Source organism: Chrysochloris asiatica, unplaced genomic scaffold (assembly GCF_000296735.1).
Source record: "Chrysochloris asiatica unplaced genomic scaffold, ChrAsi1.0 scaffold00393, whole genome shotgun sequence".
Taxonomy (NCBI): Eukaryota; Metazoa; Chordata; class Mammalia; order Afrosoricida; family Chrysochloridae; genus Chrysochloris; species Chrysochloris asiatica.
In genome coordinates, this window is record NW_006408911.1 from 1307501 (window position 1) to 1331279 (window position 23779).

General features: G+C 44.3%; 1 protein-coding gene and 2 pseudogenes across 1 annotated transcript; all 3 read right to left on the reverse strand.

The window, feature by feature from the left end:
- Nucleotides 1-410: 410 nt before the first annotated feature.
- On the reverse strand, nt 411-17172 carry CHCHD4 (coiled-coil-helix-coiled-coil-helix domain containing 4). The gene is made up of 3 exons (XM_006876592.1): nt 17151-17172; nt 9529-9627; nt 411-718 (listed from the first exon to the last, which is right to left on the reverse strand). The coding sequence occupies exons 1-3, from the start codon at nt 17170-17172 to the stop codon at nt 411-413; spliced, it is 429 nt and encodes a 142-aa protein (XP_006876654.1).
- LOC102840191 lies at nt 5221-6132 on the reverse strand (annotated as a pseudogene).
- A 4163-nt stretch (nt 17173-21335) lies between the features above and the next one.
- On the reverse strand, nt 21336-22922 carry LOC102841325 (annotated as a pseudogene).
- Nucleotides 22923-23779: the final 857 nt, after the last annotated feature.

Below are 23779 nucleotides of genomic sequence, written 5' to 3' on the forward strand. Positions count from 1 at the left end.
ATATTTGGAATGGCCCCATGCCAGCATTTTTAAAGGAAGATGAAGGGACATAATGGATTAGAATAAATCAGCCCACTTACAGGAAACACTCCTGGATTTCTGATTGCTGAGAATATTCAGCACATTATTTCAAAGTGGCAAAATTTGAGGGCAATCTGAGAAAAGAGAATTCAAAAGTGGCATCTGTATTCACCAAGAGGTTTCAATGGGGACACACCTTGTTCTTTTTCAGTTTATCTGTTAAGGGGCCCAGACCACTGATCCTCAAAATAAGTTATTTTGTATATTACAGTGCACAGAACAAAAGACGGAAAGACACTTTCTCTGCGAGTGACCATGAGGCATTTCATAAAAGGTCCCCCGATCTATCTGACGTGGAAGGACAGGCACCCAGTGTTCTTGTGGCCTCATTAGCTTGAGCCCTTCTCCATTTGGGTTGCAGTAGCCTCAGTTGGAGCTGCTTTCTCTAAACCTTCTGGCTTCTTCTTATCTTCCTCATTGTCATCATCATCATCATCCTGGGGATAGAGGTCTGGGTATTTCTGCATGCATTCCTGCATGGCTCGGAACTGGTTTACACAGTCTGACCCCTTGACATCCTCTGTGCTGTAGTGAAAACAAGAAAAGGCTGACTTGAACTGCTCCCCACAGGGGCCACTGGCCATTCCTCCAAGGCACGGGCAGTTCCAGTTAATGTCTCCATTTGGCAATATCAGTCCTGGAAGATAAAGAAAAGTAAAACCAAGTCTCATCCTCACCTATTACAGTCACCTGGCAGGCACTCACCTATGAACTTGCTTCTTGATGGAGATCAGGTTCAGATGCCTGCCACACCCAGCATCTCCTGGTTCACCGCCAACATCTTTCCCCAGGAGCAACACTGAACCATTCTCAGCCATTTCCTAGAGCTGTTAGACTATGCCCCGAGAACTAAACATTGGAAAATATTTAATCCAAATAAGCAATTACTTGAATGGCCAGGAAAAAGCTTTCTGAAAACCCAAACACTTTAAAGAGTTGAGATACAGACTTTCTTCTAATCCCTGGCCCAATTCTCATGCAAATGATCCAGATAAAACCACCTAGGAGTGCTCTGGACCCTCAATCCCTTCCTGCTCTGAGGCTGCTCTCAGAAGTTCAGCAGTCTGTGTCTAGTAAAAAGGAAAAGGAAGATACAATGAAAAGGCTAGTGGCAGACCAGGATAGTAGGATTCCATTCTTTTATCTGAACTGTTGGACTGTGTTAGGGGTAGAGAGGACAAGGGGTGAGGTGAGGTTACCGATGGATTCTCATTTTCAATATCATACAGGCCTCCTTTTGAATTTCCCACCATTTCTTAAGTTCATGTCTAAAGAGAATTTCTTGGTTTTCCAAAATACTTTGCAAGACCATAGTTTCACTTTCAGCTTTATAATCGCTGACCTAAAAATATGATTCAAGAAGCAGTTTCTTACCTAAGTCTGCAAACCCTAAACCTCCAGTGGAAGCACACATGCTGTGCTGATGTCCAAGGTCCTAGACTGATCCCTACCTTTCATTTCCATCTCACACGCAGTTCTGTATTTGTAAAATGAAAATGACAATGGAGGTACCGATTGGTACTGCTCCCTGAGCAGGCAGTTCATCAGTAGCACCTCTGACACTTGCAAAGTTCTCCTATATTAGCTTCACAGCTTTCCTTAGAAAGCCCTTTGGCATCTTCTACAGTAGATACTTCTAACCCCAGTTTACACATGAGGTTTCTGTGACTCCATGGATCCAAGTCGGGACTGGAGACGTGGCCAGTAGGACCTTCAAGAATCTGTGTTCTTCCTCCCAAATCCCATTACCTTACCCTATTACTCAGGGGATCTCAGTTCTGGAAACACACACAAATGCTAGCCCCTGGAGGTTCAAATCAGCTAACAAACACACACAACTACCTCCAAAAGAGGTAACAGATTATAATACTGACATTATAACCCAGGTGTGGTTCATTTCTTTCTTTCTGTTTCAGCACTCAGTGTTTGACGCACCAGCAGCATTCGCCCCTGTTTTTCACTGATCTTATTCAGAACATCAGTAGTGTTGGTTTGCTCTTCCTCAAGAGAATATAGCTTCTCACAGAAAGCATCTGTGATGTCAATCTGCATTTTAAGAAGATAGATGGCCGCGCTTCAGCATATGAAAGCAAGTCTGTCCTGGAAAGCTGTTATGTCTTCAAACATATAGTCAAGGGCCTGCATTCTAGGCCTACCACTAACTCCTTTAGCCGGTTTCCACCTTCTCCTTGACCCTGCTTACCTGATGAGACCAAGTGACCGTCATTAAGGCACCTCTGGTCTTTTGAATCTATGAAAATTAATTCTGCCATTTTGTGTCTTTGCACGCTTAGTTTTCGGAAGCATTGTTTGGTGCTGGGGTGCAGGCAGCTGGCATTCATTGGCAGCCCATATAAGCCATTCAGTAATTTTGCAATTGAGAGCTCAGAGTACCAGAGCTCCCTGGCTACCCGGGATTCTTTGTGTTGGCTATGTGTCTTTATACAGTTATTCTCTACAGAGGGTTGCAAAGGTAAATACTTTTTTTTTTTTTTTGGTAGGTCTGAGCAGAAATAGCATAAGTGCCGGAAGCAAATAGCAGAGAAAACCGACAATAAAGAATAATGGGAGTAGAGGGGAATGCCCAGTTTAAAGGCAGGCACGTTCACCTTTTTTTTTTTTTTTTGCAGGCAAGAAGGCAGCTTTATTGAACTTTGGAAAAAAATTAAACATGATTCCATTGAGGGAGAAAAAGCCATTGACACTCAGTATGTAACACTGCCATCTACTGGAATAGTGACATATCAAGACTTTCAAGACCAGAAATGTAAGGTGAGTGGTTTTGCTTATTTGATTTTCAACATAAAATGGCTTTCAGAGAACCTCACATTTTCTTGAGAAACCATTCTTATTTCTGAAATTCATCAATGGATAAGCTTTCTCTGCTTTTTTTTATGGGTAAAGTACAAGTGGCTTTGTTTTTCTTACACAGATGATGAAATCAAATCTCAATTTGAAAGTTTAAAAACACTTTGGGGCAATCTGCCTCTTTGAACATCTATCACTCATAGTTAATACTCTAAATGCAACCTCTGGTTACGACTTTATAAAGAAGCAAAATTCAACTGTATATTAAGCTTCCTTGTTTAGTTTTTCTGTTTTTACAATGAGCAGGACTGCAAGGTTGGTTTGAACTGCAAAGTCAGCAGTTCAAGCTCACCAGCTGCTCCTCAGAAACCCTATATGGGGTCGCTATGAGTCAGAACCGACTCCACAGCACTTAACAATTTTTACAATCTAGGGTGCTATGTATTTGTGCTCCACTTATGTGAATTCCTGAAAAAAACAAACAAATATTGTTGTTGCTATGTGCCACGCAGTCGTTTCCGACTCACAGCGACCCTGCACAGGGTTTCCGAGGCTGTAAATCTTTACGGGAGCAGAAAGCCTCATCTTTCTCCTACAGAACAGCTGGTAGTTTCAAACTGCTGACCCTGAGGTTAGCAGCCCAATTTTTACACACTATGCTACCAGAGAACACACCATAACTATTTTGCACAAATCATATTAACCCAGCTCTTCTTATGACTACACAGTAACAGTAGAAGACACTGGTGTGAGGATGTGGGAATGCTGTTCTTAATGAACAATTAAGTCATTCTTCTGACAGCTTTTTGTCTCCTTACACCCAGGTGCTGCTTCAAATTTGTTCATTTGATGATTTCCAGGAGCAGATAAATGAGACTAATTAATGAAACACCTGGATGAAAAAAGAAATTGTTTTGAGAATAACGTTGTTAACAACCACAATCTCAAATCATTTCAGATTCTGAGTTAAGTGCTCTACTCTTTAGACTATCCATAAGAGCTAATGGTCTTGTTAATGAGGTCCTCACACTGCAGCATTGCTGGATGTAAGATTGGAGGCGCTCATGGAACCTTAGAATGCGTGAGTCTGACATGGTCTTCATCAAAGTGTATACTTGGCAAATAGTAAACTCAGTTAAACATTTTGGAAAAAGCCAAGTTCTAAGAAAAGAGGTATACAAGTGTAATGAAATAAATTGAATTAAAACACTTTTTTCAGGTTGCATTTCAGATTTGCAGTGTGGCACTGTAGGATCAAGTACTGGACTGCAAACCATAAGGTCGGCACCTTAAACCCACCAGCTGCTCCTCAGAAACCCTAGATGGGGTCACTATGAGTTGGAACCGACTCAATGGCACTTTAAGAACAACAACAGCAGGTTGCATTTTGTTGACAGACACAACTGAATGTTTTAATTGTTAGAACTTGAGATTGTCCAGAAAAAGAAAGTTTTGAGTATAACGGACATAAGTGCTAACAAAGTCAGAACCCAAAACAACATGGAATGGGAGTGTGGGGCGGGACGTGAAGTATTAGATCTGAATGGGGTTGTTCTAAAAAAGGGGTGTCCAGACTGCCTGCGTTCATCACACTTTCCAGTGACTCCCAGTCTGCAGCTGTCTTCCCTACACTTCATCAGGCTTGATGAGGTCTCTCTGGGGATCTATTGGGAGGTCAGAAAAAATAACCACCTCATCCCAGCATTCAAGTCATCTGCTACTATTTGGGCACTGCTGAAGCCAATAGCAATTGCTGCAGCCAAGGCAACTGAAAATGCTAGAGGAGCATTTTATTAACCCAAACATGATGTCAAAGTCATCCCAAAAAAGTTTATTAGAATGATTCAAAACATTTTTCTTGGATAATGACAAAGACAGAGTTTCTAAACATGGAAGAATATGAATGGCAATACCTCATAACCAATATTTGAAATCGAATGGACAGCTTCATTGCCAGTCTTCATTTTATTGACAATAAATTCATGTGTTAATTCCATGTGAAGTCACGACTATTGCTTTGTTTGGGAATGAGTCCCCACTGCAATTAAGTACAAAAAATACCTTCCATCATAATTGGAGTGTGACTTGCGTTACTGAGTAATGAGCTGATAAAAATCCTCCAAGAGTTGGCTTTTAGTTTTTTTTTTAAAGCAACATTCCTTTAATACACTACGAGGAAATAATTAGTATTTTGACTTTTTAAACTCCTACACCATAGATACTTGAGTAACAGTCATGAAAGGCCCACCCCTTCACCTAATTGCAAACACTGACACACTTCAAGAGGGTGCATTCTTGGGGTGGACTCTGAAAACTTCGCACTACATGTGTTTATAGTAGCTTGAGAACAAAGACCATGTCATCCAGAACATAGTAGCCATTGTACATGTCACCTTCACAGAGGTACAGCAGTTTGGTGAAAGTTTCAATAACAAAGCCAGGTTTTCTGAAAACTTCCGGCAGACTATTCACTTGTTCTTCCTAATTTTGTCACTGAGTTAAAAAAATTCTGATGGTTTCTCCCACTTGCCACCTTTATTTTCCACATAGGGATGAAAAGGCAGCATCAGGGCAGGTATGAGCCTGCCTCTAGTTCACTCCAAGACACTTCTATTATCTTTTAACAAGGCTAAGGGTTGACCACAGGTGTCCAGAAAATTTAAGCAGCTAATGACTTCATACTGGAACTCTGTATTCTGCCATTCATTTATACCATGCACTCTGTATTTCTTTTCCTGAAGCTGCCATATCATAGTTTCAGATAACTTCAGTGGCATAAAACTTCACATAATTGTAAATTATGTGAAGGGTTCATGATTTTTTTGACTTCTCCATCACCAGCACCTAAATAAATCAAGAAGTCTATGGGTTTTCCAGTCTGGAATAATTTTAAGCAGTCGCTGAAATTTATCTAGTGAAAATACAACCATTGATCCTCTTTCTAGCAACTCATTGATAGATGTTCTAGACAGAAACAGATGATATAAATAAATGGTATAACCGGATACACAGCCAGCTTGACTTCCCAATGTTGTTGTTTAATGGCACTTTTAATAAGCTAGCCTTCAGAGGACCTCACATTTTCTGGAATGATTCACATAATTTCTCTCTGTTGTCCTCCTTCCTGTCCCCTGTGGCCGCCGCCAACCCACCTAAACTGCTCATCACGTTCAAGTACAGGGAGCGGGTGAGCAGACTCCACAGCATCCACAACCTCTGCGCCAGCCACATGGATGCCAAAGTCAGGCATTAAGCCGCGGAATGTCTCATTGGGGGCCATGGCCACTCTGATCACTGCCTGAGCTGGGGTGAGGAGGAGGAGGCGCTGCCGCCGCTGCTGTCAAGGCTCAAGCCATCACGCTCAACTTGCCTCCACATTCACATTGTTAAAAATGTGACATGAAACAAATAAACCAAGCCCTGATTTGTTCAGCAGGCCCCCAAGGAGCCTTGAGTGAACTTTTCGTGCAAGGTACTGGTTGAGGCATCTCATGCTAACATGGGCCATAAATGTGAACTGAATTCTGTCTGGAAGCATGGCTGAGCAGGAGAATTCCTATCACATGTAACTATTAGAATCCACTGATAGCCTCCCCCAAAAGTTAATCATTGAGAAGTTATGAAAAATCTTAGAACTAACCAAGCATTTGAGGGAACAAGTTGCTGGGCCCAGGGGCTCAGGATCATAGTCTCAGGGGAGGGGACACCAATGTCAACTGGCAAACACAGTCCACAAAGGCAATGTTTACATCCTACTTTGGTGAGTACCAACTATGGCCTTAAAAGTTCAGAAGCAGCCATCTAAGGTCCAGAAGAAAGAAGAGTGAGGAAAATGGAAGGCACAGGGAAACAATGAATCCAATGGATGGATGAACCACACAAACATCACTCTCCATGACTCTGAGACCAGAAGAACTAGATGGTGTCTGACTACAGCTACCAATTGCTTAGAAAGGGATCCTGGATAGAGGGGTGAAAATGTCAAATGAAACTCAAAATCATAAAAAAGTCTAGGCTTACTGGTTAGATAAAAACTGGTGGAACTCCATAGGCTATGGTGCTTAGTCACCCTTCATGTCTGGAACTGACCTCACCCCCATGGCTCATATTTAGCCAAAAAGTAGACAGGTCTATAGGGGGATCTACACACCTTAGAATACTCAATCATTTGAGATCCAAAGGGCAGCATTTATCTGGGGGCAAAATTCAGAAGTATTAGAAAAGGAGGAGGAATGGAAACAGGAGATATAAGGAGGAAGTAGGGTTAAGTGAATGCAATGAAACAAAATGTGTATTAACTGTTCAATGAAAAACTGATCTGCTCTGTAAACCTTCACCCAATTCACAATAAAAGGTTACCAAAAAAAAAAAAAATCCTGCAAAAAACTTCATACATGAAGAAAGCAAAAAGTCATTAAGAAGTCAAGAAAGAAGGAAAAGATCAAACTGAATGTCAGAAGAGACACTGAAACATGCTCTCCTGAGTAGAAATGCTAAAGCATTTAGAAATGCTAAAGAAATAAGAAGATACAAGAACTGAACAGAAAATTTCAATGGTCAGCTCGAGAAGACAAAGTCAAATATTACAATGAAATGTGCAAAGATCTGGAGTCAGACAACCAAAAAGGAAGAACACGCTCAGCATTTCTCAAGTTGAGATAGCTGAAGAAAAAATTCAAGCCTCAACTTTCATATTACTGAAGGATTCTCTGGGCAAATAACTGAATGATGCAGAAAGCATCAATAGAAGATGGAAGGTATACAGAGTCACTTGTACTAAAGGAAATGGTTGATGTTCAACCATTTCAAGAGGTAGCATACGGTCAAGAGCCAATGATACTGAAGGCAGAAGTCCAAAGTGCATTGAAGGAACTGGCAAAGAACAAGGTACCAGGAATTGATGGAATAAAAATTGGTATCTTTCAAGAAAGTGAGGCAGTACTGGAGGCACACACTCATCTATACCAAGAAATTTGGAAAACAACTATTTGGTTGACTGATTGGAAGAGATCCATATTTGTGCCCATTCCAAAGAAAGGTGACCCAACGGAATACAGAAATCATTGGACAAATCTTTGATATCTCATATGAGTAAAGTTTTACTAAAGGTAAAGGTAATACAGAAATGGCTGCAAGCATGCATTGACAGAGAACTTCCAGAGGTTCAAGCTGAATTTGGAAGAGGACATGGAAGAAGGGATATATCATTGCTGATGTCTGATGGATCTTGGCTGAAAGCAGAGAATATCAGAAAGATGTTTACCTGTGCTTTATTGACTACACAAAGGCTTTCAATTGTGTAGCCCATGACAAGCTATGGACAACATGGTAAAGTATGAGTATTCCGGAAAAACTTAATTGTGATCATGAGGAATCTGTACCTGGACCAAGAGGCAGTTGTTTGAACAAAACATGGGAACACTGAATGATTTAAAATTAAGAAAGGTGTACGATAAGGTTGCATTCTTTCACCATACTTATTCAACCTGTATGCTGAGCAAATAATCCGAGAAGCTGGGTTCTATGAAGAAAAATGTGGCATCGGGATTAGAGGAAGACTCATTAACAACCTGGGATATGCAGTTGATACAACCTTGCTTGCTGAAAGTGAAGAGGACTTAAAATATTTACTGATGAAGATGAAAGACCACAGCCTTCAGTATGGATTACATCTCAATGTAAAGAAACAAAAATCCTCACCACTGGACCAATAAACAACATTCTTAACGAATGGAGAATAGATTGACATTGTTAAGGACTTCATTCTTCTTGGATCAACCATCAACACTCATGGAAGCAGCAGTCAAGAAATCAAATGACATATTAGGCAAATTAGGCAAATCTGCTGCACAAGACCTTTTTAAATTCTTGAAGAGCAAAGATGTCAGCTTGAGGACGAAGATGCGCATGACTCAAGCCATGGTATTTTCAATAACCTCATATGCATGTGAAAGCTGGACAGTGAATAAGGAAGATCATAGAAGAATTGATGCTTTTGAGTTGTGGTTTTGGAGAAGAATATTGAAAGTGCCACGGGATGCCAAAAGAACCAATAGATCTGTGTTAGAAGAAGTGCAGCCAGAGTGCTCTTTGGAGGCCAAGATGGCCAAACTTCGTCTTCTCACACTTCGGACATATTGTCAGGAGGGACCAATCGCTGGAGATGGATACCATGTTTGGTAAGGTGAAGGGTCAGAGAAAAAGAGGAAGACCCCCAGTGAGATGGACTGGCCAAGTGTCAGCATCAATGGGCTCAAGTGTGGCAACAATTGTGAGGTTGGCCCAGGACCGGCAGTGTTTTGTTCTGTTGTGCATAGAGTTGCTGTGAGTCAGAATTGACTCGATGGCACCTAACAACAACAACATTAGATGTGCTGAGATCAGCATAAAAGTTTGCAAGAGAAAAGGGCAGAAGCACAGCAGTGAGTAGAGACGCTGGTGCTCTGGCATTATTTGCCAGGGCAATGAATCAGAACGAGGCTGGAAAACACTATCCCCCACCTCTGAGAGATGGCCATCCAGACTAAGCTTGATTCCTCAAAGGCCATCCTTGGCTAGGCTGAACTGTAGACAGCATCATGAACACTGAGTTTTCCCCAGTCTGTGTCTGTGGGCCCCTGGGAGTCGCATATCACTTACCATGCTCCTCATACGGATCACTGGGGTCATCAGCCACCAGCTCTGCATTGCTTGGAGTTTCATGGTCTTCTTTGGTCACAAAGATGATTCGATCTTTCCCTAGCATTTAGAGAAGAGAGGAAGAAATAGTTCACTCAAGAGCAGTGAAGCAGCCCTAAACCCAAAGAGATCAAAAAACTGAATTGAAGAATGCTCCCCCCCAACCATGAAGCCTCAAAGTTAGGGGTCCCATTAAACTGCTCTCCCTGTGTAACTGACAGGGTAGAAGGTCTATTGTTGTTAAGTGCTATTGAGCTTGTTCTGACTCACAGTGATGAGCTTGAACCGCCAATCTTGGGGTTCAAACCGAACTTGTAGTCCAGAGCATTAACCACAGCACCACACTGGAAGGTCTATTAGCTACTCCTTTTGAGTGCCTGTCCTCTACATGTATTCTCCCACTGGGGCACAAAATGCTTCCTTCCAACATTCTTCTCCCTTCACTTCTAAGATGGTGGATTCTTTCTGTATTCCTCCTATTGCTCAAGGGACTTTTTATACACACCAGCTTTACTCTGTCTCCTTTCAACTACTACTTTCAGGAGATAAGCCCAAATATGTTGACCAGCACAGGCTAGCTCCCCCTTTTGAGTATCTGTCTCCTCCTCCCAGCTGCCCCCAGTGGAGTCACTACATTTCTGCTGTTTCCTTCTCTTCCCAAATGTCCAGAGCTTGGCCTCCACCAGCCACTCAGTCACCCAACCTGACAGGCTTGACAGCATTATCCTGGACCTATCTGCTCTTCCACATTCAGTTAGCTGATCACCAGGCTTACAGCATCTGTTCTCCCCACTCTTAGCCAGTCCTCCCACAACCTCCTGACCAACCACTTGCCCCCACACTACCAATCCAGTAAAGGAGTGCTCAAGTTTGCCAACAATCCATCTTACAGCAGGTCCCTTCTTCTTCTTCTTTTTGGAAAAGGAATCGTTACTTCTCAGAACTCCTACAGGACTTTGCTCACATTGTCTCCCCATTAACCCGTGAACAACCCCATCTAGATCCCATCATCCTTCCTTCCCCCAGGCCTCACAGGGATCTGCAACAGATGAAGACGATTTACTAGGGCTGAGGCTTCCCGCTGTACAAGTTTCTTTCTCAGGTGGGGTGAGAGGAGGCCGCAAGGTGAGAGGTAGGGAGACGGGAAAAAAAAAAAAGAAGATAACTGAGTCATGATTTCAACTCCCTAGGGGCTAACCCAGGATTCCTGGGGTGGCACTGTAGGACCAGCACTGGACTTCGAACCACAAGGACAGCAGAAACTCTATGAGGGTCACTATGAATGGATACTGACTTGACAGCACTTAACAACATAAAGGGTTTAACCACAGGGTTCATAATGAACAGAAAGTCAGAGAAAGTCAAGCACCTTTCTGAAACAAGTGCACAAGTAATGTTGAGACTCGGCTGGTCAGCTGACCACATGGCACTTAGTCTGTCCAAGAAGATACCTTCTGGGAAAACATCTAGTCACCTGCCTTAAACACTGAGGATCCTGGTGGTATGAGAGTATTCACAGTCAAGACTCCACTTGGTTCTCTATTGTGCCCAGAAGAGGTGGGGATAAGGGTGTGGGGGAGCACTGTGGCTCTCCCTATTGTCCTGGGGGGTGCTCATTCCCAACAAGAGATGAGTGGTGGAGGGGATAGTAGGCCCACTTCACAGAACGACTGATGATATGAATTTCTGCAGACTGAGGGAGGGAAGGAGGAAAGGTTGGAGGAGGTAGAGTCAGGACAAAAGCTCTTCAAGGACAAGCATCAGAAAGCCAGTGCTTAAAGTAAACACAGTCTTGGTCAGGCTAGAGCCACAGCCCTGGTATGCTGGGAGGTCACAGGGGTCCTGAGACAGGTCCTCCAGCGAAACAAACTGATAGAAGACAAATGCCATTTATATGAAGAGTTTTCTGCTATGGGAGGCTGAGTGATCAAATAACGGAACCAGTATTGATGGATCTGGTGCCAGAACATGACTTTCCTGATTTCATTTGAACCTCAGTGACCCCATAAAGTATTATCACCCCCTCCCCATTTTATTCAGCAGAAAATCAAGGCCCAGATTGGTTACTCAAAGTCAACCAGTTAATAGCAGCAAGGCTATGTCAACATCAGTTCTCCACAACCCGGAGAGCAGAAGAACTACATGGCACCCAGCTACCACTACCAACTGCTCTGAAGGGGATATTAGAAGGTTCTAGACAGAGTGGGAGGAATATGAAACAGAACTCAAAACCACAAGAAAGAGCAGGATTATTGGTCAGGAAGAGACTGATGGAATCTCTGAAACTATTCCAGTCATCCTTCAGATCTGGAACCGAACTCACCCAATGGCTCAATTTTCAGCCTAACAATAGATCAAGGAGCTCTGGTAGTGTAGTGGTTACGAGTTGGACGGCTAACCTTAAGGTCAGCAGTTTGAAACTACCAGCAGTTCTGCGGGAGAAAGATGAGGCCTTGGAAACAGGGTCGCTATGAGTCGGAACTGACTCCATGGCACATAACCACCACAACAGACAGGTCGGATACAGCACTGGACCGAAAGGTCGGTTTCAACCTAGGCAACTTTGAATGTGGATAGGTATAGATGCACACACAGATGAGGACAAATAGAAGCCCATTCTAAAAGAGGTGGCTCAATGGAATGAAGAAATCATCAGACAAACTCTTTGATATCCCATGGAGTAAAGTATTACTAAAGGTAAAACAGAAAAAGCTGTAAGCATACATTGACAGAGAACCTCCAGAGGTTAAAGCCAGATTCAGAAGAGGATGTGGAATGAAGGATATCATTACTGATGTCCAAAGGATCTTAGCAGAAAGCAGAGAATACCAGAAAGATGTTTACCTGTGCTTTATTGACTACGCAAAGGCTTTCGATTGTGTGGATCATGACAAGCTATTGACAACATTGCAAAGCACTAAGTATCGCGGAACACTTAATTGTGCTCATGAAGAATCTGTACCTGGACCAAGAAGCAGTTGTTTGAACAGAACATGGGAACACTGAATGGTTTAAAATTAAGAAAGGTGTGTGATACTGTTGCATTCTTTCACCACACTTATTCAATCTGTATGCTGAGCAAATAATTCGAGAAGCTGGATTGGAGGAAGACTCATTAACAACCTGTGATATGAAGATAACATAACCTTGCTTGCTGAAGTAAAAAGGACTTAAAATAATTACTGATAAAGATCAAAGACCACAGCCTTCAATATGGATTGCATCTCAATGTAAAGAAAACAAAAATCCTCACCACTGGACTAATAAACAACATTCTTATCAACGGGAAAAAGACTGAAGTTGTCAAGGACTTTATTCTTCTTGGATCAACCATCAACACTCATGGAAGCAGCAGTCAAGAAATCATATGACTTATTCCATTAGGCAAATCTGCTGCACATGACCTTTTTAAAGTATTGAAGAGCAAAGATGTCAGCTTGAGGACTAAGGTGCGCCTGACTCAAGTCATGGTATTTCGATAACCTCATATGCATGCGAAAGCTGGACAGTGAATAAGGAAGACCGTAGAAGAATTGATGCTTTTGAGTTACGGTGTTGGAGGAGAACATTGAAAGTGCCATGGACTGCCAAAAGAACCAACAGATCTGTTTTGGAAGAAGTGCAGCCAGAGTGCTCCTTGGAAGCCAAGATGGCCAAACTTCATGTCTCATACTCTGGACATATTGTCAGGAGAGACCAGTCCCTGGAGAGGAATATCATGTTTGGTAAGGTGGAGGGTCAGAGAAAAAGAGGAAGACCCCCAATGAGATGGATTGACAAAGGGGCAGCATCAATAGGTTCAAGCGTGGAAACAGTAGTGAGGTTGGCCCCGGACCGGACAGTGTTTCGTTCTGTTGTGCATATGGTTGCTGTGAGTCGGTACTGACTAGATGGCACCTAACAACAACGACCAAACTGAAACCATGCTGTTGAGTTGTAGGGTAAGCACTCAACTGTATGGTCAGTTTGACCCACAAGGTTGGCAGTTCAAACTCACCAGCTGCTCCTTGGAAACCCTATACAGGGTTGCTATGAGCTGGAACCGACTTGACAGCACTTAACAACAACAAGGGGAACAGTAATACAAGGGAGGTATGCACTCCTTAGACTAATCAACCACGTGAGATAAAAATGGCAGCATTTACCCAGGAACAAAGTTCAGAAGGGTTAGGAAAGGAGGAACAGAAAAGGGCAACACAGGAAGTGGAGTAAGTGATGTAACATTGTGCAGATTACAACCAATGAGATGAAACAAAGTGTGTATGACTTATTGAACAGAAAACTGATTTGCTTTGTAAACCTTTACCCAATTCACAATTTGAAAAATGGAATGCTCTTCCATCAGAAAGCACATTTCAGAATGCTCTCCCCAGATTTTAGTGGTTGTTGATGGTCAGTGCATACCTCTATTATTTAATAAAAACCAAAATACCAAACCACTACATAAAAAAGATTGACTCATAGCAACCCAGGAGAATAGAGCAGAACGGTTCCTTATGGTTTCCAAGAGTGTAAATCTGTATAGAAGCACGCAGCTTCATCTGTATCCCGTGCAACAGCTTGTGAGTTTGAACTGACGATGTTGTTGTTGGTACACCAATGTTCAACCTAGTGTGCTACCAGATCTCCTTCCATTAATTCACAGAGGTTGCAAAATGGTTTCATTATCCTCTTTCATTAACGGGAAAGCATTATAAAGGGAAAGTATCCCTTGTCTACTACTCGTGTACCTAGTGGTACAGTTTGTATGAGAATGAAAAAAAAAAAAAAAAAGGGGGGGGGGAATTAGAATGTCTTGATTTTCATGTTTAGAATTTAAATTCCTCGAAAGATCAATTCCACTGTACTTAGGTAGATCAAGTACAGGGAAATTCAAAGCAACAAGTATTTCTTGAGCTCCTAATTTGCATCAGATACCTTGCTCAAGTTTGGGGAACAGAGAGAAAGATGCCCCACTAGCCCCTTGTTGTTGTAGTTAAGTACTCTCAAGTCGGTTCCAACTCATAGCGGTCCTGTATAGCGTTTCCGAGGAGCGGCTGGTGAATTTGAACCGCTGACCTTGCAGTTTTAGCCTTTTAGTACTCGAAAATTTGAAGAGAACATTAAGGAAGATGGCATCTCTATAAATGAAACAAATAGCTTTAATAGAGTGTAAGAATGTAAGTCATCCAGCTGAGTAAGATACAAGCATGCGTTGGGAAGGAGATCATTACCATCCTAGGAGACCCCAACTGGGACAAGGTCCCTGACTCAATAGCTTCAGCGAAAGGAGAACAGGATAAGAAATTCCAGAAGGAGCAACACAGTTATAAAACCTAGAAGGCCAAAGTGATTAGACAGTGGTAGTGTTAACTTATACATCGTCATAAAAGTTGGAAAGGCTTTTCTTGAAAAAAGCATTTGGAGTAAACTCTGAAAGCCCAGGAAACCTTCCTTGAACCCACAGAACATTCTGTTGCACTATCATAGCATACTGGTCTTGTTCATCAGTCTGGAATTTACACACTCATTGGTTGTTGATATAATGCCCTCCTCATTCACCAGATCCCAGGAGGGCAGAGATTATGTTACCTTTACCACTAATACAGCTCGATGGATGGAGCAAAGCAGGTGGACAATAACTATTTGTTGAGGTAAATTGGAAAGCAGGCTCAGTACTAGAAAGGAAGCTGAAGAAAGAGTAGTGTGGAGCTGACACAAAGAAGGGTGAGCAACCCTCGTCCCATAGCAAGGTTGAGTCCACACTGAAATACCGTGAAAGCTAAGGCCTACTGCTGTGAACCGCAAGGTCAATGGTTTGAAACTACCAGCTGTTCTGAGGGAGAAAGATGAGGCTTTCTGTTCCCGTAAAGATTTACAGCCTCGGAAACCTTGTACAGGGTCGCTATGAGTCGGAACCGACTCCATGGCACATAACCACCACCACCACTGCCTGAATGCTTAGTGATCGGTAGATTCCTAAAGTAAATTAGCACAACCAAGTCATCAGCTCAGAACAAGGGCAGCACAGGCTTATTCAATAAAAGATTGGCGCACCTATTATGTATCTAGCCCTGTGCTAGATGCTAGGGAGATAGTCCCATGTTCTCAGCTTAGTGGGAGAAGACAGGCAGAAAATAAGAAAAACAAGACTATTTTAGAGCACTTACAATGTAAGAAGAGCCCTGGTAGTGCAGTGGTTAAAGCACTTAGCTACTAACCACAAGTCTAGTGTTCTGAACCTGCTCTTCACCAGGAAAATGTGGCAGTATACTTCCTTAAAGATTACAGCCTTGAAAACTTGATGGGGTAGTTCTACTCTATCCTTTAAGGTTGCTGAGTCCGAAGTAACTCAACTGCAATGGGTTTTTTAGAAACATCAGTGAGTATTATGGCTTTAAGATCCAGGGAAGGAGTTCTGTTATGACCTTGGGTAGTTGAGTGTTTTTTCTGGGTTTCAGGTTCATGAGTTACACTTAGGGGGATAGGACAATCAGCAAAGATTCTGGGTGAGTTCCAACTCTCTGCAGTTTTATATTCTTATATTCCCATCTCCTTGTACAGAGGTGGTTATTTGCTGAATGTACGGCATTCATCAGCACGGCACTGCGAATCACAAGGTCAGCAGTTCAAATCCACCAGCAGCCTCTCCTTGGAAACCCTATTGGCTGGAGGAACACAGGTATGTTCCAACATTCTGTGTTCAAGGGTTGAGGTTAACTAATAGGGAAGCAGAAAGGTACGGGTGGCGCCCAAATGTGTTGGGAGAGGAGAAGCCTTCCAATCCAAGTTCCAGAATTGATCATTCAATCCGGGACTGCTCCACCTCGTAGCCCATCGCCACCACATTCTGTCACGTGGCTTAGGCCAAGTACCTTCACCCTTCTGTGCGTTAGTTTACTCTTAGGTAAAATGTGGATAATAACTGAAGCTGATTGATTACAATCGCTGAGTGTATTTTACATAGTAAAACAAACCATTATATTTCAGTAGTATCCAAATCGAAGTGGGGGTGGTATCGTTAAGTGCCGTCTAGTTGATTCTGCCTCACAACTACCCTGGGAACAGGTTTCTGAGGAGCGGCTGGTGGGCTTGAACCAGAGGTTAAGAATCCACCGCCATTCCAGGATTCCAACATTAACAATGTTAGGTTAACAAGAGACTTTTTAGGACAGTTAGAAGGCGCACTCATCAGGAAACACGTGGTGTGTGGTGAGACCGACCGTAACCCATTAAAATGACTAAGTTCCCAATTACGGGTCTGGAAACGTGCTGAGCGTTTTCGTACACCCTCCAGGTCTAATTTCTGAATCTCCCACATTCTGATTCCTGTAAAGCCTGGATTTAAGCCTCTCCATGACCTTGGCCCAGTCCCGTTCCTCCCCGAGCCTTGGTTTTCTCATCTGCAAAACTCCGCCGCCCGGAACACCGCGCCCCCCCTCAACCCAAGGGGCTCGAGGAGGTTGCACTGGACTGTGCCTCCGGTCGCCGGAGCCTGCCGTGGTGTCGCGGGGCGACCGGGCCTGAGAGGAATGTCTGAAGTCGTATGTCCCCTGCAAGCTCTCGTAGGCCGGTCTCCATGGCAGCCTGTTCGTCCTACCTACCTTCTTGCCGGCAGTAGGCCATGGCGGCAACCTAGTACTCAAGACTTTGCAGCGCCAGCAGTGGTGGCAGTTCCACGCCGTGACCTCTGCTTAGGTAGGGCGAGCGGCTCCGAGGCCCGCGGAGACCAGCCCCCTCCAGGACTGCCCGCCGCGTGCCTGCCTCCGTGCCCTACCAGACTGGCCCCTCAATTGAGAACTACATTTCCCAGCAGGCCGCGCTCCGCTCGGGTTCACCTCCCGCTCTTGGCAACAGAACTACATTTCCCAGAAAGGTTCGCAATTGCTTAGGCGCATCAATAAGGTACCGTGCGCTGCATCTTTGTGGCGAACGCTTGTGACGCCTGGCTCTCGACGGACTGCATTTTCCAGGAGGCTTTGCGGTACGCGTGCTCAAAAGAATGGAGTTCCTTGGGCGGTAACTTTGTAGAAAGTCCCACCTTGTTCTGAGTCTCACGCCGACATTTGCCTCTCCCGGTCCCTTGAGAGGTTACTCTACTTCAGTTGTCAACGCATTTCCTATTTGAGTAGAACGAGGCGGTGGCGACAAACCTCCTACTATGGCCGCAAATGTGAGTATCTCCTGCTCAGCCAGGCCACACCCAAGCTCCCCATCACCCAGGCCCCTTTGGTCAGTTTTGTTTGTGTGACCCTCTTGAGTTCGCTGGTCGACTGTCTGACTCTGCATGTTTGGGTCTCTGCCTTCCGCTGAGTAAACTGTCTCTTCTTCTGCCTTGTTCATATTTGTAAATCTCACTCATCTTCGGGTTGCGCGTTTGTGGAAAGGGAAAGCCTGGAGGTGTTTTTAGCCACAGTAGGATATTCTTTCATTCCCAGTTCTGGTCTGGGACCTTGTTAGTTAGCCTTGAGTTGGTTTTCCGACTGATGGAGACCCCATGTGTTCAAATTTGGGGTCATAGACTGGCGGAATTTAAGAGTTGGATTAGACCTTAGAGTAAGAAAACCTGTTCTGGGTCCAGGTGGAACTTTTCAGCAAAGGATAGGACTATCCAGGGATGCATGCAGACCGAGGTTGTGATGCTGCCGAGGGGCTCGGGTTGAGTTGGAAATCAAAAGTTACAACAAACGGAGGAGCTGCACCTCCTTGGATGGGGCGGGGTGTGGGCGAAGCTATTGACTCACCACCCCTCTGTGAAAGTTCCTCTGAGGCCAGCCTGGGCTCCTTGCCCGCCTCAGACACACCCTGGCTCGGGTTTTAATGGGCGTGTTCTAGCCACACTCCCCAGGCCTAGTACACCCTCTTTCCATGCCCTTTCTCAGTCTCCATGTACCCTGGATGTTTGTCATCCACAGCCCTAAATTACATGGTACTTCAGGTTATAGTGGTTTTGGTAATTCAGGCTAGAAGCTTTGAATGTCACACTTAGAAAGGCCTCCAAGGTTGTCCGTGGGTTTTCAGATCTGGAGTAGAGTACAGTCCTAAGTCATCTGCTTCCAACAGGTGGACTTCTGTCTGCCCTTCTCCCTGCTGTCCCCACCCAGGCCTTCCCCGGTAGGGGGAGACACTTGCCCCAGGGTCCTGCACCCAACTTGGAGGGCTGTGTCCTGGGAAGGTTCTGAAGAAGGCAGACTTTTGAGTCAAGCCAACCTGGGGGTGAATCTAGATTCTTCAGCTCAGTAGCTGTGTGACCTTAAATCTCGCTGGTTTACAAATCCTCATCTGTTAATAATGGTTTCTCTCTGATAGGTTGCTGTGAAATTTAGGTGAAACTCATCTCAGCACAGTACCTCACACATTGTTATTCTTGTTAAGTGCTGTAGAGCTGGTTCCGACCTGTAGCAACCTTGTATATGGTTTCTGAGGAGCGGCTCCTGAGTTTGAACCACCGACCTTGTGGTTCAAACAGACCTTGAGGTCCAGTGCTTATCCTATAGCGCCAACATATGTTGTTGTTTTTAAGTACCTTGGAGTCGGCACTGACTCATAGTGACCCTGTGCAGGGTTTCCAAGGCTGTAAATCTTTACGGCAGCAGACAGTCTCCCGTGGAATGGCTGGTAGTTTCGAACTGCCAACCTTGAGGTTAGCAGCCCGCTTCATAACCACTATGCTACCAGAGCTCCTTAGCTCCAACATATAAAACCTTAAAAACGAAGCCTAGTACCATTGAGTTGATTCTAACTCAGCAATCCTATATAGAGTTTTCGAGACTGTAAATCTTTACAGGAATACACAGAATCATCTTTCTCCTGGGGAGTGACTGGTAGGTTTGAACTGCTTGCCTTGTGATTAGCAGCCCAAGGTCATTGTTGCTGTTAAGTGTCTTCAAGTTGGTTCCTACTCACAGTGACCCTGTATAGGGTTTCCAAGGAGCAGCTGGTGAGTTTGAACCGTCAACCTTGCAGTTAGCAGTTCAGTGTTTATCCTGCTAGGACTCCAACACACATGTTGCTTGTTAAGGACCGTGGAGTCAGTTCAGACTCACAGTGACCCTGTAGAGAATTTCCGAAGACCAGCTGGTGTGTTTGAACCGCCAACCTTGTGATTAGTAGTCCAGTGCTTATCCTACTGCATCACCAACCTACATAGTAGTTACTCAATACATGTGAACAAAAATCGGTTCTCACAGTTGAGCGCTCAGTGTGTCTCCCTTCCCTGATAGGCAGATACCTGATTTATCTTGGCTGTGTTGGGACCTGACACCTTGTCAGGTAAGATGACTCATTTGGGGGTATCCTCTTGGTTGAGTTATCCACATGTACAAGAGCCCCCAGGCTGGGTGGGGAAGACAGATCTGAAGATAAGGGGTGGAGCCAAGAAGTGATCAAATCTGTCCTCATAACAAAAAATTGAAGGAGATACTGTAGCATATTCTTTTGTAATGAATAAACAGCATCAGAGAAGTGGGACAGCTTGCCACTTCTCTGATGCCACACAACATGTGATGGGCAGAGCTGAGATTTGAACTCTGTTCTTACTGTTTCCAAGGCCTGTGTGTTGACTATGGTTCCTACCATGTTGCCCCTGAGCCATGAGAAGTGGGTATGTGTCGTTGGGAATAAATATGTTACTGCAGTTACTGGGAATTTCATTTCCAACTGTGGGTTGTGCGTGTTGTATACCCCTAACCTGAGAGGGACTCCCTGTGCTCCTCTTCCTCCTTCGAAACCATCTTTGAGCCCCTTACCTTGATATACTGGCTTCTTGAGGTGTGCTGAGAAGAGGCTAAGTTTGGAGCTGCCCTCTATCCTTTCCCCATCATTGCTTACAGCTGGCTTCCAATGTTCGACTCGCATTGTTGTTGATGTTAAGTGCCATGAGGTCGATTCCGACCCATAGCGATCCTGTATAGGGTTTCCAAGGAGCAGCTGGTGAGCTTGTACCGACGACCTTGCGGTTCACACGGCTTTGCAGTCTGACGCATTAGCCCACAACGCCACACCAGGACCCCTCAACTCTCATTTCAGCTCAAGAAGTACACAATGTAGGCTGGAACAGAGTGGTAGGAGAGTGTTACCCACTCTGCCTGGATTTAAATCCTAAAGTAGCCTATTTTTCATTGACTGTAATCTGGCCAGACAATTTAAACTTTGAGCCTTGGTTTGCTCATCTATAAAATTGGGGTCCTGATAGCACCCACCCTCTTGGACTTGTCCGTGACGAGTCTGATAGACTGAGATGTTTGCCCTATTTACCTTTGTGGTGAATAGCTCCACTGAGGTTTCCAAATGACATGGAAAGTCAAGACCATTTCTGAACAGCCTGGTTCCTGGCAAGCCTGTGTTGACATTCAGGGACAATGAGAAGAACATGGCATCTACTTTATTTTTATTTTGCTTTGTTTTGTTTTTTTAAAAAGACATTTATTCAGTGTCGTGATCAGACTATTAAGTTTAGCATGGGTGCAAAAAAAAAAAATCTACATTAAAACCCTTTGTTGAATGCTTTACGCTTTACATCGAGTCCTGGTGTGGTGCTGTGGGTTAATGTACTGGGCCACAAGGTCGGTTTGAACCGCAGGTTGGCAGTTCAGACTTACCAGCAGCTCCTCGGAAACACCATACAGGGTTGCTATGGGGTGAAACCGACTTAACGTTGCTTAACAACATCGACAACAATGAGTCACAAATACAATCCTCACTGATTTTCTTTTTGCCCATACGCAAGAGTATTGTCTAAAACATGTCTTTGTAGCAGCTGGGCCTGCCACCACTGTGCTTGGCTGAGTTCACAAATCTCTTGTAACCTGGAGTTTTGTTTCCTGGCAGTCATTAAAGCCATGGCTACTGCTGCTACTTGAACTGCCATAGCCACCTAGGTTTCATGTTTAGGCAAAATATTGGCCTCTACCACCAAAAAAAGAGGTCTGGTAGCATAGTGATTACGAATTGGGCTGCGAACCTCAGGGTCAGAAGTTCGAAACTACTAGCTGTTCCGCGGGAGAAAGATGAGGCTTTCTTCTCCCATAAAGATTTACAGCCTCAGAAACCCGGAACAGGGTCGCTGTGAGTTGGAACCGACTCCACGGCACATAACAGCAGTAACAAACACCACCCAAAAGTCCAGAGCTCCTGCCGCCAAAATTTTCTCCCTTCATGGGGCCAAGATTTGAAGATTGTTGTAATTGCCAAAATCATTGTAGCTTCCACCGCCTCCAAAATTGCTTCCACTACCACCACCAAAGTCTCCTCCGTCTCCACTGTTATAGCCGCCTCCTGCCATCGCCACTGCCCTGCTTTCCACAATGATGCCCACCACTTCTAATGCCTCTGTTTCCTCCTCCGTCACCGTCATTATTACCACATCCCTACAATCATCCACCACCACCACAGCTGCCACTAGAGCCACCTTGTCCACTGAAGTTTTCTCCACGACCAAAGATGTCATTCCCACCAAAACCCCTTCCACAGCCGCCAGTGAAGTTTCCTGAACCACTTTGACCTCAGACTGGAGGAGGCACTGGCCGTCTCTTGCTTTGACAGGACTTTCCTTACCTCACAGTTGTGACCATTCACAGTATGGCACTGCTGAGTAACAATCTTGTCTACAGAGTTTGGTTATCAAAGGTTCTAGCAAAGCCCCTCTTCTTGCCATTGCCGTGGTCTGTCATGACTTCAGTCTTCGCATTATGCTCAAAATAAGCACTTAGGTGATGCTTTTCAGTGTCTTCTGTAATGCCACCAGCAAAATTGTTTTTCAAGCGGATATCTGGTCTGTGAGAGTCTTCTCTTAAACAGCCCTGTTTGGTTCCACCACTCTTTGTTCCACTTTGTGTACACTCCATCTGCCTCGTCTGGCCTTGCATTCATGGCTGCATCCACTTCCTCCACCGTAGAGCCCGAGACAAACCCAAAGCCTCTGGAGCACTTGGTGTTTGCATCTCTCATTATCACACAGTCTGTGAGCATCTTCCATTGCTCAAAGTGGCTTCTCAAGACTGTCATCTGTGGTTTCGAAGCTCAACTCTCTGATGGAGCTGTTGGGGACATTTAGGAGACTCTGACTGATGGCAGTGAGAGAAAAAAAAAAGTCTAACAGTGCCTCAGGCAGAAAGCAGCATCTGTTTTGTTTGGGTAGAAATGCCTTGAATTTCTCCACTGACACGCCCTTGCCTCCAGTACAGGATGCTCACACTGATCGTCGTCTAGGAACCATGTGCTACTTTGGTGAATTTTGTCAGCTCATCCCATCCTTGGTGCTGACCTTGGTGCTAACAGGGAAAACTAATAGCACTTCCAGAAGTCAGCATCCATACAGAGCTCATCATGCATAGGTCATTGAGCAATTTAATTATGTCCTCTGGACATTGGATCATTATGCCCTATTATTCCCATTTTACAGGAGTCCTGGTGTGGCACTGTAGGATCAGCACTGGACTGCTAAGCAAAAGGTTGTTGGTTCAAGCCCACCATCTCTCCTTGGAAACTCTACAGGGTTCCTATGAGTTGGAACTGGCTCGATGACACTTAACAACAACATCCCATTTCATAGGTGAGGAAACAGAACACAGAGATGAAATTGCTTGACTGACATCCTATAGCTGGTATGGCAGAGCCAGGACTCAAAGCCAGTCATTCTGGCCCCAGAGTCCATTCTCGTGAGGATTACACTAGCTGGCCTTGTCATGAGCAGTGAGCACACTCCTGACCTTGCATCTATCAGCTGAGCAAAACCTAGCATTAGAGGACTCCCAGAACTGACCCACACGTGTGTCACTGCCCACATCTCCTCCACTCCCCTGAAGCTCCAGCCATAGCAGAGCTACACACACACACACACACACACACACAAGCAGGCTTTTTGTGGAAAAATTCCATTATCTTTTTTTATTTTTTGGCAATCAATTTGAAACTATTTCTTCAATCGTAATTTTCTCTACTTTGGTGGTGGAGGTTATGTGACATGGAGTTGGTTCCAATGCACAGTGACCCTGTACAGGGTTTCCAAGGCTGTAAATCTTTACAGGAGTAAAAAGCCTCATGTTTCTAACATGGAATGGCTGGTAGTTTCGAACTGCTGACCCTGAGGTTAGCAGCCTGATTCGTCACCACTATGCTACGAGAGCTCCTTTAGACACGCTTTTTTTCCTATTTATTTTCAGATTGTTCTTAAATTTTTATAATTATATTTTAGCCAAACGGAGGGAATGCAAATTTATTTTTATGTTTGCCT

Bases quoted from the DNA above. Each gene is read 5' to 3' on its own strand.
- CHCHD4 (XM_006876592.1), bottom strand. From the start codon at position 17,172: ATGGCCTACTGCCGGCAAGAAG. The intron at 9,628-17,150 runs GTAGGTAGGACG...TCTAAATGCTAG, and splicing joins GGCCTACTGCCGGCAAGAAG to GGAAAGATCGAATCATCTTT. The intron at 719-9,528 runs GTAAGTGATATG...TTTATCTTCCAG, and splicing joins TGATCCGTATGAGGAGCATG to GACTGATATTGCCAAATGGA.